Source organism: Podarcis bocagei (assembly GCF_964188305.1).
Source record: "Podarcis bocagei genome assembly, chromosome: 13".
Lineage (NCBI taxonomy): Eukaryota > Metazoa > Chordata > Lepidosauria > Squamata > Lacertidae > Podarcis > Podarcis bocagei.
In genome coordinates, this window is record NC_138138.1 from 25,136,994 (window position 1) to 25,157,385 (window position 20,392).

At 49.5% G+C, this 20,392-nt stretch overlaps 1 protein-coding gene across 3 annotated transcripts in view; it reads right to left on the reverse strand.

Annotated features, from left to right (window-relative positions):
• Positions 1-584: 584 nt before the first annotated feature.
• STAT3 (signal transducer and activator of transcription 3) overlaps positions 585-20,392 on the reverse strand; it is a gene marked incomplete at its 3' end in the record, with an annotated part of 42,133 nt that continues 22,325 nt past the window's right edge. Inside the window, exons 3-24 of one of the 3 annotated variants that reach the window (XM_081166311.1) lie at positions 20,167-20,311; positions 19,365-19,463; positions 17,079-17,174; positions 16,863-16,944; positions 15,790-15,884; positions 15,199-15,350; positions 14,614-14,772; positions 14,325-14,417; positions 13,229-13,288; positions 11,808-11,837; positions 10,979-11,072; positions 10,819-10,866; positions 10,270-10,353; positions 9,069-9,167; positions 8,809-8,944; positions 7,622-7,674; positions 7,427-7,521; positions 6,386-6,525; positions 5,157-5,369; positions 4,472-4,514; positions 3,862-3,974; positions 585-2,915 (exon numbers count right to left, since the gene is read on the reverse strand). In XM_081166311.1, the coding sequence (XP_081022437.1) occupies positions 2,857-2,915; positions 3,862-3,974; positions 4,472-4,514; positions 5,157-5,369; positions 6,386-6,525; positions 7,427-7,521; positions 7,622-7,674; positions 8,809-8,944; positions 9,069-9,167; positions 10,270-10,353; positions 10,819-10,866; positions 10,979-11,072; positions 11,808-11,837; positions 13,229-13,288; positions 14,325-14,417; positions 14,614-14,772; positions 15,199-15,350; positions 15,790-15,884; positions 16,863-16,944; positions 17,079-17,174; positions 19,365-19,463; positions 20,167-20,311 (2,188 nt within the window). Of the gene's footprint in view, positions 2,916-3,861; positions 3,975-4,467; positions 4,515-5,153; positions 5,370-6,385; positions 6,526-7,426; positions 7,522-7,621; positions 7,675-8,808; positions 8,945-9,068; positions 9,168-10,269; positions 10,354-10,818; positions 10,867-10,978; positions 11,073-11,807; positions 11,838-13,228; positions 13,289-14,324; positions 14,418-14,613; positions 14,773-15,198; positions 15,351-15,789; positions 15,885-16,862; positions 16,945-17,078; positions 17,175-19,364; positions 19,464-20,166; positions 20,312-20,392 lie in introns of those variants that run through there. The other 2 variants (XM_081166310.1, XM_081166312.1) reach the window with 2 other exon arrangements.

The following is a 20,392-nucleotide window of genomic DNA, read 5'->3' on the forward strand; positions in this document are numbered from 1 at the left end:
CTCCTTCACACAACTAAAATCGCCAGAGTTCCCTGGGAAGAGGTCTGGCTGTTAAACGAGTTTAAGTCTGTGGTGTGGATGTGCCACAAACCTTCTGTACACACACACAAAAAAACTTACTAAAAGTGTACCTAAAGCACTTTTAAAAAAATCTCATTTATACTTCTTCCAAGAAAACCCCCACCACCTTTAAAAAGTAAAAAGTTAATGGAGTGAGGTAGAAACATAGTTAAATGAACAAAACTTAACACCTGCACCAAATAGTTCAATCTTGTTTACACAACTACTCTGAAGTAAACCCTGGCAATTTCAATGGGACTTACATCCAGGTAACTGCGGACAGGGTTCCACTCATCACCTCAATACAGTTTTGGCCCCACAGCACAGAAAAAAACCCAGCCCCTCATCTATGCATTTGGACAAAAGATCCAACTCATCTCATCTCCAAGTCAAATTGCTTTCAAACAGACTCTCTCTCTCTCTCTCTCTCTCTCTCTCTCTCTCTCTCTCTCTCACACACACACACACACACACACACACCACTCTGCTTTCTCAGCTCAACAAACACACCAAGTACCCAATGCTTCATCTCCAGCAGAGAAATGTGGTGTTAAGGACATTTATTTATTTATTTATTTATTTAAGAGAAAGTTTAAAGCCTGTAGATACAGCAATAAAATATACAAAACATACTATTGAGATATTTACGCTCTGGGGAGCAGTTAGCTATAGAGGAAAAAAATAGGAAATTTTTGGCGGTGGTAAAGCTTGGTACTAAGAATTTGGGGTATATAAGCTATTTTGGAATGAGGGCAGCTTTGCACTAGTTGGAACACTTTCTAAGGCTTGACATTTCTGAAGGAGGCAAGTTCTCTTCTTAACAGCAAGGGCCTGCTTTTCCCTCCAAAGGTTGCTGAACTACAACTCCCATGAGCCCCAGCCGGCATTCCAGGTTGAGGAAGTCTGGTGTAGGGAAAGAGATCAGTCTGACAGCTCTGACCATGAACTGCCTCCTGTTTAGCCAACGCCTCTAAGTAATACTGGAAAATACTTGTTGCATCATTCTCTCTCAGCGCTGGGAGAGCCCACTGGGCAATTGCAGAGTTGACAGGGACCTTAAGGGTCACCTAATACAAACCCCCTGCAAAGAAGGAATCTGTAGCTGTGATTCCTTCACTCCTTTGGGTTCCCGCCCATCTCTACAAGGTTACGATTCTATGAACTCACACAAGCCCAACAGCTGAGATTTACAACTAGATTATCAGCATCTGGGTTCTAGTTTTCCTATGCTGGACTGTCAATTGTTATCTCAGGCAAGCAACAGCCGACTAGCATCAGGTACAGCTCAGGCTTAAGCCCCAGAAGGTGAAGAGAATGATTGGGCAGGTAGTAATAAAAAATATTACAGCCGAGAGTATTACAAAACGGGAAAGCGTAGGAAATGGGCAAGCCAAACAAAGCCCGGTTTGGGGTAGGAGAGGAGAGGAGAGACACTGGCAGGAATGGTTTTTTTGCCTCTTTGCTCCTAACGCAACAGCTAAGATGAGAGTGCAGTGGCTAGAATCAGGAGACCCAGGTGCAAAGCCTGACTTAGCCAGAAAGCTCAGGCCTATTGCTGCCACTAATCTACCTCACAGGAGGAATCCTTCTCATCCCTAACCTACACCGCAAGGTTGTTGAGAGGATAAAAGGATGAGGGGAAAGGGGCGGAGGTTTGCATGCTGCCCAGGGCTCCTCTTCAAGGAAGGGCAGGATAAAAGTGCAATAAATAATAATTAAAAAAAAAAGAAAGATAACCGGAGTGAACAGATCTCCAAGTGTGAATCTAGCAGTTGAGCTCTTGACTCAGCTTGGTTGCCTCATCTGGGCTTAAGGGCCTAAGGGAAGAGCTCTCTGCCATCCCCAATGACCTGAAGCCCTGCCTAAGAAGACAGAGAGAGAGAGAGAGGGAGAGGGAGGGAACTGAGCGCTAATTTGGGTGACCTGGGTCAAATTCCCCACTTCCGCCACAGATTGCTCCGTTAACGGTGAGCACATAATTCTAACAACCTTCATTCCCTATCTGTAAAATTGGAATTAGCCAAAAGCTGGTGGAAGAAAAGTTATTTTAAAAATAGAAATTTCCGGAGCTGGCAACCAAGTGCAAAGTGTGCACAGGTGTCCAATGCCCCTGGCATTTCTCTAGCCCTGGGGAACACAGGTATCTTACCTTGAACGGCTGCTGTGCTAGGCCTACGTTCGCCTTCGCATCATTTGGCAAGTTTTGTTTTTTTTAAAAAAGAGGTGGGCCAGTGGGGGGGGGGGGAGAAATGGAGCTTTAATGTGGGCAATGAAACAGAAAAAAATTGCACCAATATCTAAGAATGATACCCCCACAATTTCTTCTTCCTTCCCCTCCTGCCTACACTTGACAACACGACTTGTCGAATAGACTGGGTAAAAACCTTGGAAGTTGGCGTGAGCTGCACAAGCAGCCTTTTGCGGCATGCAGCAAACATGTACAGGAGGCCAGCTATGTGGACATGAAGAGGCACTTGGTCTAGCAAAGACAAACAGAAACACCCCTTATACAAGTAGCTTTTATACATGAGGGAGAACTATTTTTTTTTCTTCTGGGGGGGGGGGAAGCCCATCTAAAATTAAGCTGGGCTTTCCCTCCAGTCACGCAAGCTCAGGCAAGGAGCTGCCTGCGATGGTGTATTCGAAAGCGGCTCACAACGGACCCACAATCAAACGTCTCCAGCTGAGGCAGAGATTGAGTGCCGATTGGGCTCATCCGACAATGCAAGAAGAAGTAGAAGGTGTTTCTTGTGCCAGGGAAATGCAGAACCGATCAGCTGCCCAGGAGGAGTCCAATCACATGGGAGAGTTGGCGCTTTCAGCGGTCATCTCCATGTCAAAGACTTGCAAGGACTCTGTGGGAGATACGGAAAGAGAGTTGAATGGATGTGATCCAGTTGCTGCAGCAGCAGGGATCCCTGCCAATGTCAGAGATGGTTCAACATGTCCTGGAAAGAGGATAGATTCACAGCCTGCAGCACGCTCAGGGTTCTGCATATTCCTCAATGACGTGCATAAGCAAAACAAACTGTAGATATGGCTGTAGAATTCCACTCCTTGAGATCTCCAAGCTTCTAGCCTTATGCTTGCAAAGACTGTCTTTAAAGCCAGGCTGGAGAACCTTGGGCCTGAGGGTCAGATACGGCCTCTCTTATCTATCCCCCTCTCCCCTTTCCACAGGAAATACCCCTTGATGGCTATGCTTTGCATCCCAAATATTTTTGCATGACTGTAACATGTCCTTGAACTCTAATAACACCACTTGCTGACCTGGATGGAGTGGGTGGAGGAAGTAGCCTACTCCACAAAGGTAAAAATCCGCACTCGTCCCTTTGTCCTCTCCCACCCACCACTGCTGTGGAGCTCTTGGGAGGCAGCACAGAAGGCAGTGCAGCCCCCAACAACAACACGACCATTGGAGGAATCCTTTCTGGCTGGGATCAAATTGTGGTTTGCAATTCTAGTTCAAAGGGAGTGCTCAGACAATAGTTCTCTGGGTTGGACGCAACAAGAAACTGTGGTTTGATTAAAACAGGAAGGTAATGAATTAAGCTGCAGGAGGAGGGGGAGGGGAGGAGGGTGGGTGTGTGAGAACGATGCTTGCTCACGATCCACTGAAATCAGAGGCACTCGGACTTGTGGAATCTACGTTGACAAGGGTTGAGAGCTCAAGTTTCAGTAACCTGCTTCTAGAGGGCAGTCTGGATGCAGCCTCGACCTGTCCTTTCCATAATGAGATGCACGAGAGCAGAGCCCGCCCCCTTCCAGCAAACAAAACAGCACTGCGGACCACACACTCACCAAACTGGCCACTGGCGTTCCCCTCTGCTCCTTCACCATTACTGCCAAAATGGATCAGAGATTCGAGGGTGCGGGGTGACATAGGCAGTTCAATAGTACTACTGCAAGTGGTTCTGGGAAAGGCACATGGGGAGTGGGGGGGGGGAGTAGAGAAAAAGAGGAGAGGGTAAAGAAGAGAAGTACAAGTTATAAGTTGTAAAAGCCCCAAGGTCTCCAGAACCACCAAACTCTGCTCTGCACCATGAAGTACAGAGCTTTGACTCTCAACGAGATAAAACCCAACCTATATCTTTATGCATACGTGTGTGGCTGTGCGTGTTAGTAACTTTGATCCCTCCTTCTCTCTCTATGCCTTATGTCTTTAACAGGAGGTGCCTGCGGGATTTTGTTCCTCACTTGTGCACTGGGTGCAGTGGCGTGGTGGTCGGTGGATTGAACCACTTCCTCCCTGGGCACTTTTTCACCTGTGCTTCAGCTGTTTCTGAAGAGAGACCTCTTGTTTCCAAAGCACAGGTGTGAGAGGGAGCTCGGCTTCTCAGCAAGCCCCAGCTAATTGCTGTGCAGGACCTCTGGAGTCCCACCCAACCCTTTCAAAGAGGGAAATACTCACGGGGTCACACAGATGAACTTGGTCTTCAGATATGGAGCAGCACCTGTTTTTGGGGTGGGGAAAGAGGAGAAGGTATTCGATAAGCTGGTGTGTGCCGAAGAGCAGCAGGGGCATCTCCTCTTCAATATGCTATGACTCTGAAACCCTCTCCATAGAGAGGATTTGAAGGTGGGAGAGGTGGAAAAGAGGGGAACTGAGAATTGCCCCAAAACTATGGTAGGAGCAAGAGGGGAGGGGGTCTGCTGCTGCTGTTTTTTGGGCTTCTTAACCACTAGCAACGTGCATATTGTTTCCAGAAGCATCAGCAAACAATACAAAACTCTCAGTGGCCATGCCAAACTTCAATTTGAAAAAGTTCTTGCTTTTGCTCCTCTTTAGTTTTTAAAAAGCTCCAAGTCAGACTTTAGCCAACAATGACAATTGGCAACAATTCATACGGGCTTTTTTCCTGGCTTCCCATCTGTTCACTTTTTTCACCAACCCGTTATGGTCACAAAAGGAAGAGCTGGGGATGTAATCAAAATAAACAAGCCAAGCCTCCTGCATTTTGGAGAGGGTGGCAGAGGATGCTAGTCACATTTATTAGCAGCGTGAGACCTTTTTGTAGAGAAAGCCAAAATCCAAAAATGTCCCTGTAAAGTGGAGAACCAAAGAGCTGGAGCAAGCGCGGAAAGCCAACAACTACCTGGGTCAGTGACTTCGGGATGCTCCTGGCTCTCAGGGCGGCAGTATTTTCCGAAAGCCTCCTCCTTGGGGATATCGGGATACAAGTAGACAAGGGGGGAGACCAGGATGTTGGTGGCATCCATGATCTTATAGCCCATGATAATCTCAGCAAACGACATGCTGTTGAGCTGTTGCTTGGTATACGGCTCCACCGACTGGATTTGTGTCTTCCCTACGGCAAAGGGTAAACAAGAGATTTGATCAAAGGGGACAGTTATTATTTGCAAGGATAGCATGAAAAGGAGCACAATTTCTTGCTCAAATGAAGAGAGCCAGAGTCACATCAACAGCAAAGCTTCACCAGATCAAGGTAGTTGAAAATATTTTTTTTTTAAATCACAAGACAAACTAAAAACTGACCATCATTGATGGGCTTGTCCCCTAACCATTGGCTGAGCTGCTGTGGTGTCACTGAATGTACATTAATGCTACTTAGGAGTGTGCAACTGATGACTGGTACAACTTCTGCAAGAAGTAAGGTGTCAGTATGGGGTAATTTAGGATCAGGGCATATACTTTGCCTGCAGAACGCTGTAGGCTCAATCTATGCCATCCCAATGATTAAAGGATCTCTGCAGGGCTGAGAAAGACCTTTGCGTAAGAGGGAAGGGCGATAGCTCAGTGGTAGAGCATCTGCTTTGTGTGCAGAAGGTCCCAGGTCCAATTCTCGCCATCTCCAGGTAGAGCTGAGAACGTCCTCCACCTGGTGTACCTGGAGCGCCGCTGCCAGTCAGTGTAGACATCACTGAGCTAGATGGACCAAAGCTCTGACTCTGTATAAGGCAGTGTTCTTCATTCCTTCGTTGACTGGCACAACAGTCAGGACCAAGTACTCTGAGATTTACCCGGATTTGGTATAAGCAGGGCTGCAACGTGTGAGCAATTAACCGGGTTCTAAAAACGGTTAATTGGCTAAAAAGCTGCACCCAATTAACAAGGCAGATCTTGTTAAAAACACGATTTTTAATATGAGCACTAACAAAAACTGCTGGTAGCACAGAGGCCTTTCTTTCCAAGGAAGAATGTGTCCTTTTCTCGCCTGCTGCGATACGTGCGTGCATCATCCAAAAAAGGAAAACGGGCTTGAGAAGAACGCAGCTTTTACACATAGGCAAACGTAATTAATAGATAAAAAGGAAGATCTGGCTTCAGCCCTAAGCATAAGGCAGCTGCAGTGGCATTCCTTACCGCTGATGTCCTTCTCCACCCAGGTGAAGGTGATCCCACCCTCCTTGCTGCTCTCACTGAATCGCAACAGGAAGGTGCCGGGGGGCTTTGTGCTCAGGATCGCTCTCTCCCGCTCCTTGCTGATGAATCCCATGATGTACCTGAGGAGGAAGAAAGGAAATATGAGGTTTTTATTGGCTTCCTTTCCTTTCCCTTGGCCCACCAAGCCAAACGTCAGGAGCCACCAAGAAGTTCCACTGGAAGGTAGCACAGGGATGGGGAGTCTGCATCCCTCCAGGTAAGGATGGATTCCTATCAGCCCCAATTCAGCATCACATACAGCGGGGTTTCCCGAACTTGGGTCTCCAGCTGTTTTCGGACTACAGTTCCCATCATCCCTGACCACAGGTCCTGCTAGCTAGGGATGATGGGGGTTGTAGTCCAAAAGCATCCAGAGACCCAAGTTTGGGAAACCCTGATCTACAGGGCCATGGGCACAGCATCTGTTTTGCATGCAGAAGGTCCCAGATTCAATCTCCAGGTAGAACTGGGAAGAGAGGCCCCTTCCTGGAAATCCACTGCCTCTCCATGTGTAGACAACAAGATGAACTAATGGTCTGACTCAGTACAATCGTACCTTGGTTTTTGAACAGTTTAGTTCTCAACGCTTTGGTTCCTGAATGCTGCAGACCCAGAAGTGACTGTTCCGGTTTGCGAACTATTTTTGGAAGCCGAACGTCCAATGGGGCTTCTGTAGCTCCCGATTGGCTGCAGGAGCTTCCTGCAGCCAATCAGAAGCCTCACCTTGGTTTCCGAACGTTTTGGAAGTCGAACGGACTTCCAGAACGGATTCCGTTCGACTTCCGAGGAACGACTGTGTAAGGCAGCTTCCTATGTTCCCATCAGGAATACTGGGAGCCCAACAGCCACTATAGGGCCACATGTTCCCCATCCCTGCTCTCCAACTTGTTAGGGCTTCTTTTGTTTACTGGATAGGCAGAGTGGCCTCTTGGGGAGAGAGAGATGCTGGCAACTGCGGTGACGTCTCTGGCAGATGCTCACCCTTCATTCCACAGGGCCAAGATGTACTTCTTCACCAGGTCGATGATGTTGTCCAGCCAGACCCAGAAAGAGAATCCTTTGCCTGCCATGTTCTCCTGCAGCGATAAAAGCAAAGGTTGCCCCCATGTGAACAAAACGGCAGGCGCACCTTGGGCCCCACCCAAGGCCGCACCTAAGCTTTCCAAAAGCCCCTACCTTGCAGAACTTCGCCCATGTTATCTGACATCCAGAGTAATTGACGCCAGGGCCTGTAGAGTAAGAGGGAAGAAAAATCATTAAAGAGAGCTGGTGTAGTAGTTAGAGCCTCAGGCGAGGGCCTAGCAGGGCCAGGTTCAAATCCCACCCATTCCCACCCCTCAGCCACCATAGGAGCCAACGCATAGAGGCCAAGGCCCCTTCAGCCCCCATTTGAGGGGGCTGCACCCCTAAAGTTGTTGGGCATTGCCATTCAAATGGTATGCGTGCACCACATCATGTGATTTATTATGGGGAGGGGGCTTACTTGCCCCCCCCCCATATTTTGTTCAATTTGGCACCCCTGTCAGCCACAAAGTACACTGGGGATCTTGGGCAAGTTGCTGCTTCTCAGCCTAACCTACTTCACAAGGTTTTTGTGAGGATAAGTGTGTGTGTGAGTGTGTGTGTGTGTGTGTGTGTGTGTGTGTGTGTGTGTGTGTGTGTATACAAACATCCACATGTCTGTCACCTCGTGTTCCTTGGAGGAAAGACATTTTTAAAAGGAAGCACACTGGGGGGGGGGGAGTTTAACACACACACTATTCTTAAAAGGCTTGCCCGGGCTTTTCTAAACTGACGCCAGCTTGAATATTTGATATTTTGGCTTCCAGGCATTCAACATGCCAACACTTTTTGCACATGCTTTGGTCCCAAGTTTGAATCCCACAGCTAAAAAGGGATTTCTGGTTGTGCACCTGGGCAAGGCTCTTCTCCCAGTTAAGAGCCAATACCCCTAGGCTAGGTAGCTCAGGTAGCTCAGGTGGGAAGACAGCAACTCCTTATGACCCACATCAGGGGTGGGGAACCTCATGCCCCTCCAGGCCTCTCTGGACTTCCCCCAAGGCCACAACCCTCACAGGATCTGCTTCACACTCCTTGAGTGTTTTTGCCTGACGAGAAAGTGCCGCCAAAGTTTGATAATGTTTGCTGGTTGCCTGGACAGGAGGGCAGAGAGGGGCGTGTTCCAAGGTGGAAGCTTACGGCACAAAGGTAACATCCACATTTGTTTCTGCTTCTGTCCCTGTCCACCCCTGGCGAAGTGGCCCCCGGAAAGTTGGCTGGAAGGGCATGTGGCCCTTGCACTGCTGATCAAGGTTTCCTGCCGTTGGCCCACGTATAAGAAGGGGAGGAGCTTGTTAAGTTACCAAGCAGTTTCTCTGCCAGTGTTGTCAGCTGCTCTATGCTGAGCCCTCGCTTGGTGGTAGAGGAGAACTGCCAGCTGAGCACTTCGGCCACCTGGTCCCAAGTGCCAATGGGTGGTTTGGTGAAGAAGTTGACGTTCTGCCAAGAGAGGGACTCGGTCACAATCAGGAACAAACAACACACCCAGACGAAAAACAAGTAAAACACCCTCCTGCTCTCGCCCTCTCTTTTGTCCATTCAAGGTTTGGGAAATTCAACGTACCTTGGGGTTGTTTGTCAGCATGTTGTACCACAAGATGGACGCCCAGGCATTGGGCATCTGGCAAATGTTGGAGATCACCACCACAGGGAGGGAATGGGTCTACAGGGAAGGAAAGACAGCAGCTCTTGAGCACACAGACTAGCCTCTCTCTTTTTCAGGTCTCTGCTGGGCAACAGGAAACACCCCCGGGCTCCTGCTTCACAGCAGACCAAACCACCAAGTTTCTAGTCCTTATGCATCGTTATGAAGTTAATTGTCTTCAGGTAGGGAGACTCGTGGGACCCCTTTGCAACTCTTGCAGTGAAGCAAGCTGCAAATGCTGGTATGGCCATAAGGGAAAAGGGAGGTGGAAGAAGGCATGCAACAAGCAGTTAGGTTTAAGAGACTCAACAAGAGACTTCATCTCTAGAGTTTGCCTTCATTGTTTCAGTCTGTTCCGTTTTTCTGAGTTCTTTTTCATGGATGTTGTCAGTCTAGGTTTTCATGATTTGGGGTCCACGTTTTGGATACTGGGCAACACCTTAACTTGGAGCCATCGCAAGTATTCCAACAGCTCAGGGGTGCATCAGTTGCATTGCATGCAGAAGGTCCCAGGATCAATTCCTGGCATCTCCTGATAGGGCTGAGAAGGACTCCTTGCCTGAAACCCTGGGGAGACACTGCCAGTCGGTGTAGACCAGGGGCAGCCAACTCTCCAGATGCTTCACACTTGAACTCCCATGATCCCTGACCATTTGCCATGTCGCCTGGTGCTGATGGAAGTTGTGGTTCAACAACCATCCGGAGAACATCACATTCTTAGTGCAGGGAATGCTGAGCTAACTGGGCAAATGCTCTGATTCTGGTCAATGGCAGCTCATGAATGGGCTGTTCCACTTATTTCGAAAGAGGGAGCAGGAAAGGAAATATGCAAACAGCTCTGCATACTCCATCAAAATAGGAGTTGTACGTTTCCTCCATTTTTCTGGAAACTGCTACCCTTGAGCATTGTTGCGGATGCAAATTATAGGTTGTAGTTTACTGATATGGTTTCTTTCCCGCATTCTGCTCAATGCAAACTCCCAACAAGAAACCCACACCAGCACTACAAAAGGAGGTTTCTGGCAGGGTAGATTCCCAGTGCAACTGTAACACACACCCACACATGCCACACCCCTGTAAAGTGGGTGGACTGTGGGGAATCGGCACAACCAGGGCTCACCTCTAGGTCAATCTTCAGGCCTTGGTGGTAAACTTCTGTCTCAAAGGTGATGAGATGGAGCTCTTCTGTGACGATGAGGGAGGCCTGAGGAGGAAGTGGAGAGTAAATGCGGGGGAAGATAATAAATATTTCTCTAGGGTATATATTTTTTGTCCCTTTGGAAAAAACACAGCAGCAACTTGCAATTTTGGTTTCGTTTTTAGTTCTGCTGAGCTAGGCTTAAGCAGAGAGACAAACAAAGGAATCAGCCTTTGAAAAGGTGCTCACAGGACTGATCTTCCCTAAAGTCAAACCTAAAAGAGACCACTTCCCCATTCCCAAGGGTTGGTCTTTTTCTTTCGCAAGAGATAACTTGTCTGTAAACAATTTAGGGGCATGGTTTAGAAAACCTAGAGGAATGAGGGTGGTGAGGAGGTGGGGGTGGAGAGAGAAGGGACATCCCCGGAACAGATTTCTGCCACTAGCACTTCCCAGTGGAGCAAGAGAAGTAACTACTCCTGCTCTCAAACATTTCATTTTACACCAGCAGTGCTGCGTTGGGTCACTCACGTCGCAGTTTGCTCTTCCGCCATTACCACACCTCTGTTCCCGCAGCGTCTGTGATTGGGGGTGAGGGAGAGAGAGATAAAAAAAGAGATAAATTAGACACACTATGCATCCAGGGAGTGTTTTGGGGGGCAAGGGAGGGGAAAGATGCTGTGTCACTCACCAGGTGCTTGAACTCTGCAGAGAGGCTCCCATTGTTGGACTCCTCCATATTCATCACTTTGGTGTTTGTGCCCAGGATGTTAAACTTCCGGGACCTTGATGGGCAAAGCGGGAGGGGGAAAAATGGGGGGAGTGTCTTGAGTGAGTTTTAGCATTTAAAATACCATTATTAACCATCACCAACCCCATCTGTTAGAATGTAAAGAGCAGCTGCCCTGGATCAGACCAGTGACCTGTACTCACTGCGGCCAGCCGGAGGCTGCAAGCAGCTTTCAAGCACTAGAGCACTCTCCCCGAAATGCAATTCCCAGCTAAACCGGTGTTCGGGGACATCCTGTCTCTGGCACATACAAGCCTCTGACCGCCCTCATCTTCCCTGATTTTGCCTAACCCCCCTTTTATTAAAGCCATCCAAGTTTGTGGTCATTTTGCGGAAGCAGATTCTGCAGCTGTACCCCACCCCAGAAAACACTAGTGGTCCCCTTCTTTGCAAGCCTTTGGAAACAGCATTTTCCCAGCTATTCCCCCCAACAAAATGTTGATTTTTATTTCAGTCTGCTTTTTATTAAGGGCTCTGTTTTAATGGGTTTTAACCGGACGATAGTTTTGCTCTGCGTTTTATAGCTATTGCCTTGAACGTAGTGGCGATGGGGAGCCACTGTGCCCTAAAAGGCGATTGAGCAACTGAATATAATGATTTAAAATAAAATTATTTTACTGCTAATGAAATGATCCTGCCCCCCTCCTCCCAAACAAAGTGCAGCTGCCTGCAAACCATGAGATGCCTCTCAGCAGAGAGGAAGCCACAGGGTGCAGTGCCTTCAACTTACCCCCGGAGGGCAGCAACTTCACCGGAATCCCTGTGAAAGGAAAAAGAGGGAGAGTGTCAAATTGGCACGTTCCGATTCGGTTGCTGTACGCAGCAATCAGAAAGGGCTTGCAGCAGCGCCCATCTTGGGTGCTATGGGGCCCTGTGTCAGGCAAAAAACTGGCACACCCACACACCCCACCTCGAACTGCCTTCCCAAAGGCAGGTAAGGAGGCTTCCGGCTTTGGGAAGGAAGCGTGAGGCTCTGACAGGGTCCAAGAGCCCTCTGGCCTCCTTCCCAAACTGGGAAAGTGCTATCTAGGCTTTGAGAAGGAGGTGAGAGGTCCAACGCCCAGTGCCCAACTTACTGGGCTTTGAAACGGCTTCCCCCCCTTGTCTCAGCACCTGTAGTGTGTGCACACCGCTTGACCAGCCCTAAATTCCACCTATCCCCTGCAGCAGGAGGGACAGGGTGTGGTTTGGCAGAGAAGTCAGCATAATAATAACAATAACAACAACAATGGCATCACTGGAAGGTATTAGAGCAGGGGTGGCTAGCCTGAGGCCCTCTCCACTTCTTGATGGACTACAAATCCCTGTCACCCCCCCCCCCCGATTACTGGCCAAGCTTGCAGGCGCTGGGGCCCAAGTGGAGGGGCCAGAGATTTCTTCACCCCTGCATTTGGGGGAAAAGGTCTTGGGGTTCTGTGGGGCAGAGGTGAAAAGAAAGGGCCTTCCTCCCTACTTTTAAGGGAATGCGGGTAGGCAGGCTGAAGATTGCTCCAAACCCAAAACCTGAGCCAAATCAATATTCATAATAATTAAAGGAATAATATTTGCAAAGGCCTCCCAAGCTGCTGCAGCAGCAGACAAGCTTTACAAGTTTGGGCTGTGCCTCTCCTCCCCTTCCAGGAAAGATCATTGCCACACTTTGGGATCAGAAGAACTGATCTCTTTTTCAGGATGGGCAGGGAGAGCTGGCTCAGTACCAAGGTGTTCCTACATAGGAAGCTGTGGTCACTGTGCTCTTCCTCTGGCACTGCTACGAATTAAGACATAGTTTTGGCTTAAGAGCGCTGTTCAAACTAGGGCTGGTGGTTTCTCTCCTCTGGATAAACTCCGAACTATAAAGAGCCCAGGGGCAAATCATGAGCTGCAAAAGATCCAAGGACAAACCTTTGTTACAGCTCATGGTTTGTCTGAAACGGGACAAACCATAAGAATGGATGCAGGTGAAACACTCGGGCAAACCAAGGCTCAGCTCACAGCGGCACAGCAGGATCAGAGGTGGAGCAAAGCAATTATGATCTACCCAACCCCCAGGAGCCAGCACTAAGCCATGGTTTGACCAGCGTGAGCCAGAAAGTCAGTTATATATATTTAAAGGAACCTCTGCCCACAATCCCTGCCCTCAAGTTTGTTCATGAAAAGGGCTGGACTTACTTGTCAATGCAAACTTTGATTTTCAGCTGGTAGTTCAGCTCAGGAAATTTAACCAGTAACCTGCAGAAGTCAAAACTTCACGTTAGCTTCCAAAGACACAAATCTCACCCTTTCTCCATGCACCCCTATCCCTCATATGCTATTCATATGCTCCAAATGGTTGGGGGTGTTTTTTTTGGGGGGGGGACCAGCTGGGCAGCTGCTGCCCCTTGGAAGGGGCACCAGGTTAACAAGGAGAACACAGTCCATGTCCATTGAAACTAGTTTCACTGTGTACAGATGCTTTTCAGGCAAGAGAGCTTCAATATATCACCACTGTGACGCTTAATCGCACTGTGCTCCTCTTTTTTGGGGAAGAGGAGACAAAAAACAAGTTTCTAGGCTGTACTAACAAACTTGAAAATATGTGGGTATTGCCCAGTTTAAGCCTCAGAAGCTAGAATGGGAGGTGGTTGTGAGTAGGGAGGAAAGAGAGGCTGAGAAGGATTCCCAACAGCACATGAGGTTCCCTGTCTTTTCCCCACTTTGCCCCTCTCCCCAAGCCTAGCAGAAGTGGAATAAAATGTGAAAAGCCAAGCACATAAACGCAAAGTCTGTATAATTTATACTGTTGCAGAATGCCGATTTTCTGACGCAGAATTTTAAGTGTAGAAGGTATGCAGAACATCAGAACAGCCTGCTGGATCAGGTCAATGCCCCATCTAGTCCAGCATCCCGTTCTCACAGTGGCTGACAAGATACCCCAAGAGGAAACCCACACGGAGGACTCGCACACAAGAGCCAGTCTCCCCTCCTGTGGTTTTCAGCAACTGGTATTCAGAAGTACTGCTGCCTCCAACCGTGGAAAGCAGAGCACAGCCATCCTAGCTAGAATGACAGCCCTCTCTTCCTCCATGAATTTGCCCAACCCTCTGTTAAAGCCATCCAAGTTGGTGGCATATCACTGCTTCCTGCAGGAGTGAGTTCCACAGTTTGACTATGGGCCACGTAAAGAACTACTTTATTTTATCTGCCCTAAGCCTTGCAACATTCAGCAACATATAACTGACCCTCCGCCCCATATAATGCATGCGCACACACAAAACCAACAACTCACCGCACTTTTGTCGTGAACTGTACTCCAGTTTTGATAACCAGTGGGCGATCCGGGTGCATTGGCATACAGGGCTGGCGCTCCACCACAAATGCACTGTGGGCGGGGTGAGGGTGGGAACAGAGAAAGAGAGAGAGAGAGAGGGAGAGGGAGAGGGAGAGAGAGAGTTCAGTGGTGGGAATTGGGTGCTGGTCCAAACTTCCAGATTCAGCAGAAGGTTCCCAGATGAACATGCTCTCGGCAGCAGCATCCCACCCCGCAGCCTCAGGGGAAGGGCAGCAGGCCAACATACCTCTTCATGAGGTTCCTGAATAGCTCCACGATGCGCTCCTCCAGCAAGGGCCGGTGCTGAACGATGGGGTCGCCCTTGTAGGAGACCTTCTGCTGGAGCTCCTCGAGCTTCTTAATCTGCTGGCGGGTCTGAAGCTGCGACTCAGCAAGGGACGTGATCCTGCGGAAAGGGAGAAGAAAGTGAGCTACAGACACACACACGTCTTAAAAAGAAAACAACACTACTGTGTTAACTGGACATTGTCTTGATAATGCTTTTGAACAGCTGTGCGCTCCCCTTTGGGAAACCTCACTGGTGCCACGTTCCATCCAAATCTCTGCAAGCAAAGGACCACTATGGCTCAGCTAAGCCCAGTACTTGCTCTGACAGGAAGCAGCCTGTCCAAGGGCCAGACAGAGAGAACTGGAGGGCCGAAATTGATCTTTGCCTGTTCTGTCCTCCACATTTGGTCAATGCTGCTCTGTGGCTCCTAACACCCTCCTCTGCTCTGAGGTGTATTAAAGTAAGGACAATCCACTGTCAATCAGATTCTCGCTTTGGAAGCCTTGAAAAGGTAGTGGGCAGTCAAGGGCATTTGGCTCTCACCAGTTCTCTAGGCGGTCAAGGCAGATGTTGGGTGGGCCACCGATGCATGCGATCTGCTGCCTCCTCTTCCAGTCAGCCAACTCGTCGTCGACCAGCGTCTTCTGCACGTACTCCATGGCCGACAAGAGCCCAGCCAGCTCGCTCACAATCCCCTAGGTAAGGAAGGAAACAGCAACATTCAGGACTCCATTCTGCTTCCTCTGTTTACATGCAAACTTGCCTCTCCGTGGTTTTCATGTATGACAGAGGCGAACTCCAGAGATAGAGACTTTTGCATCAAGTAAGGAAATCTGAAATGTCGTTGTCTGAAATGGAGCCAGCTCGCACATCCAGCAGCAAGTCACCTGGCCAAGAGACATGGAGCTAAATAATCATGGTGTGTGACTCATCCCTATTAGAGACAGAAAGGCGATGCCCCTTGGCTTGCTATAAGCATCAATGTTCAGCATGGAGGAAGCTCTGTGCTAAAGCTGGATGCTTTTCTCCCGGGTCACATGCTGCAAAACCAGGCATATTCCACATCATTCCGCCTTAGTCAATAGCAGTTCAGGTGGGGTTTTTTGGAGCTGGGGAGGAGCCGCCCTTACTTACCCTCCGCATCTGATCCAGGGCTGTCAGCATCTGCTCCAGCTGCTGCATCTTCTGCCGCGTCACCGACTGGTTGTTCCCGTTCAGATCCTGCATGTCTAAAGAAAAGCAGCGGGAGAGGGGCAGGGAAACATGTCAGAGGCTCCTGGAGTTTCTTAGTTCTTCCCCTCTGCACACCTGTATTGGTCAGCCTAATTCAGATGCTGTTGGGGATTCCCAACTACCACCTGCCCTAGCCAACATGGCCCAACGGCCAGGGATGGTGGGAGCTATAGTCTAAAGCAGGCAAAGGCAAACTCGGCCCTCCAGGTGTTTTGAGACTACAACTCCCATGATCCCTAGCTAACAGGACCAGTGGTCAGGGATGATGGGAATTGTAGTCCGAAAAAACATCTGGAGGGCCAAATTTGCTTATGCCTGGTCTAAAGCAACAGATGGAGGGGCACCAGATTAAGAAAGGCTGGCCTAATTCCTCTTTCAGGCATTTGGGCATCCTGTTCCTCTTCAGCAGCCCCATGTAGGACAGATTTGGGAGATGATGGGTATCATGTTCCTGGTGAGAACTGCAGCCAGTCTACAAGGTTCACGGGGTGGTGAACTGGATCTGGCCAGCAGGCCAGATTATTATCTTCACCCACCCTCTGCATGCCAAGTGTGACAGGTGTGCGATGGTCTCAGGCGAATGACGTTTGCCCACCCAAAGTTGCAGAGCTCACGTGAAAGTGTGATGCCCAGCTATCAGTTCGCTGGCGTGTATTTTGGAGCGCTGCGTAGAGGGCTTTGCAAGCCCCTTTTGGCTCAGCGCATCCTTACCAGCCCCGCAACCCGACATCGGGAGTGACGCAGGCCGGTGTGGCTTGGCAGAAATGCCCTGGCAGACCCAATGCTGAGGCCAGGCATGCCTCGTGAAGTCTGCAGGCCAGAAGCTCCCCCGATTTAAAAGGAAAGTTAAGCGCCTGGGCTGCACGAGCCCCCTTGCTCCCCAAAGGATGAGGACTGAAGGGCATCTCCCCATCCATGAATTTGCCGCGATGGAAAAGTTGTTATCTCCTTTCCCCCAGCAAGCTCCCACCTACCGCCTTGACTCTTCAAGGTCTTGTAGTTGAAGTCAAAGTCATCCTGGAGGTTTTCCACCACTTTCATCTTTTGCTCCAAGTCCTGCAAGAAAAAGCCAAGGAATAGGAGGTTGGGGAGGAGTCACAAACTCTAGGCAAGCTTGAAACTTTGGAGCAAGAGAGAGAGAGAGAGAGAGAGAGAGAGAGAGAGAGAGAGAGAGCAGCTCTCCCACCTACCTGCACCCTTTTCCTGACATCTTGCAAGTGTTGCTCCAGCATCTGCTGCTTCTCCGTCACCACGGCAGCCGTAGGGTGGTTTGCCTGCCCACCTTGCTGTATTAAAGCGGGGAGGAGGAGAGAGATAAGACATTAAGAGATTTTAAGCCATATAAAAGAAGTTCATAAATCAGTTTTGGCCGAGTGTAAATGTAATAAACCAGACTTTCTGGCTTACTGTAACTTAACAGGAACACACACATGAACGTTGAGCTCTGGTCACCGGTCCACCTGGCTCGGTATCGCCTGCCTGACTGGCAATGGCTCTCCTGGATTTCAGGCAAGGGACATTCCCAGCCCTGCCAGAGCTTGGACCGCCTACTCATCCACTGAGTTGTGTGTCCCTTTGCCAGGTACATGTTATCAGGTTGTTCCTTCCTTGCTCCTCCCCAGTGTGAATGGGATAAAAAACCCCCGGAGGCTCTGTGGCTTCCTGCTACATCCGAATCTGGGCCTGGTTTAATTTTTGTTCCCACACAAGCCACAAATCAACAACTGAACATGGCTGCGGGTCATCAAACCAAACAAAACATTTGGGCATTAGCAGGAAACATCCTGGCTCACCTATCCCCGTTCCGGCCTGGAAGGTGCAAAGCAGGAGCAATCAGGCAGCATGCCTTGGCACCTGCCTCATTCCTGAACACTGCAACAAGCCAGCCAGTTTAGAGGTGGCAGCGTTTTCCCCTGGGGGGTGTCTGTGGAATTGTCTAGCCAGCGTTTTGTCACGTCTTGCCAAAACAGGGGACACGCTGGGAGTTAAGCAGAGGTGGACGTGCCAGCAGTGTTGGTTCCACCAACATTGCCCCTGTATCTGTTGAGATGAAGGCAAAGGGCTTCTCTCTGGTATGAGACAAGCAGGGGGTTCCTTTTATTAAGCATCTATCCTACCTTTTCATGCATTTTTCAACCTGCATCTGCAGGGAGTTCCGTTCCCCAACACAGATTGGGACGACGATACACAGCAAAGGAACACCTGACATTTCCGCCTGTGCTGTTTTCATACTGTAAGCACCCTTCCCCCCCTCCGAACCCCCCCCCCCCTATTTGCTTCTGAAGGGGCCACTGCAGCAAATTACACCTTCTGGAGAAAACAGCAAATGAGAAGGAGGGAAAGCCAGCCTCCTGCTGCCCTGTTGTTGCCTTGATCCAGACTGAGGCCCTTCATGGCTGCAATTTCTTTTATTCTTTTTAAGAAGAGCAAACCTGAGAGAGACTATCACATGGTAAATACATTCTGATCCAGACTGAGACATTAGCAAATCAGAGTAAGCCCTGAGGTGTCCACAGAGAAAATCCTGATGAGTGCTGGGGGTGGCATTTAAAGACCTCTTTGACTTTGCCTAGGAGAAAACAGCTGAGCTGCATAATAAAAAAGGGTGAACAAGAAGCCACGGGGTGTGGGTGTGTTGACTGAACACCCAGAGTTGCCTAGCATTGGCCACTTGCACTCACTCACCTCTGAGTGTCCTCACTCAAGGAAAGAGGATAATGTCAGTGCAGGAGCTCTTTTGGTGCTACTTCCTCCCACCCCCCCATCCCCATGGTGAAGCTTCAAGCTGGCACAGGCCAGCGAGCCATTTGCTCTGCTCAGTAGCATACAGCTGCACAGGCTTGTCTCATGGCAAAAGGAAATACTGTGCTGAATGATCCACCCTGGGGGGCCAACACCTGCAAGACCACGCTGCCTTTCAACCGTTCCAGCCACAGAATTAAAAAATGGCTGCATTTCAAACCCGAACGCAGAAAAGAAATATTGACAAGGGAAAAGCTCAAGGCGTGTTGCAGCAACCGAGGCAAAAGCGTGCAGGGACCTGTTTTGGGGTGGTGTGTGCTACCCTAGCTGCGAGGCACTGCTTCCTGGCATGCAAAGGTGTAGGCTTTGGAAGAAACATGAAAGGAAAGGCCCGTTGTGTCAACCATCAAGCTTTTTGCCCCTTATAACCCAAGGACAGGGAACGGGTTGGGCCTCCCAATTCCCGTCAGCCCCCGCCAGCGTGTTCAATGGATGGTGTGTGGGCCGTACTCCCAACAACTTTTGGAGGGTCCCAGGTTTCTCCCTCCCTGCTGCAAACAGCAGTAGCAGCATATGGACATAGGAGGATGCACTGATCACGGTGTATTTGCACCAAGAGCTGTCAATGTGATTCACTGCTTGGCTCGTGTTCTAAACACCCACGCGGCTGGCGAGTCCCTTACGGGAAATGGTGGCAACAGCTGAACAAGCTGCTCCCGACAGCATCCTCTCACCTGGGCTGCCGTGGCTGCTGTCTGCAACAGCCTGTTCTCCTCCCAGAGGCAGCGGGCCACAATGCGGGCAATCTCCATGGGCTTCTCCAGGTACCTGCTCTGTAAGAGAGGAAGAGGAACGGGAACGGAATGAATGACTGCCACACAGGGAGAGCAAAACCTAGGTGAGGATGCCAAGCTTTTCTTAAGAAACCCAGCCTTGATTTGGAGGAATGCAGCGACGGGGCAGTTGGGCACTTCTTCTATGGGAGCACGTAAAAGAAGTGTTACGTGCTGGTTTCAGATTCAGGGCAGCAGGTGAAAATATATGCTGGGCACCCAGCATGAGCAGCCGAGAATTTATGTCCAACGGGATGTCATCGTAAAAGCTAAAATAAGCCTGTCGTGGGCATTGCTCCCAAGCTCAGGGCTCAACATCTCTCTTTAATCTGTGCTATTAAGAGTTCCCTAAACCATCAAACTATTCCATCAAATCTGGCCTTGCAAATTTCAGCAACGCTCTGTGCAAGGACAAAATCCAACGCTCTCCCGCCATCCTACTCTTTCAGATAGTTTGTAGTAGTTCCTATAAATCCAACTTAGTAGCCATCGATTGCTCTCTCCTCTATGGATCTGTCCAATCCTCTTTTGAAGCCATCTAAGTTGGTGACCTTCATCACTGCCTCCTGTCAAGAGTGGATTGAACACCATCATTCCCATCTCCCGAGTTTTATGACTTGGGTTGGCACTTTTTTGGGGGGGGTTGCGGGTGCCCACAAAACACAAGACCCTCCCAAACCCAGGACCTGCCAGCTCCTCCTACCTGCAGGAACTGCTTGATCCGGCGCAGGTTGTGCTGGTAGAGGACATTGGATTCCTGTAAGAAGCGGCTGTACTGCTGGTCAATTTCACCCAGGAGGTTGTGGAACACCAACGTGGCGTGGGACTCCTTGCTGGCAGCGTAGGCCCTGTACAGATCAGAAGGAAACAAGGCTTAACAAAAACAGCACCCGGGGCATGACAAAAAACAACAACACTGTAGTGCCAAG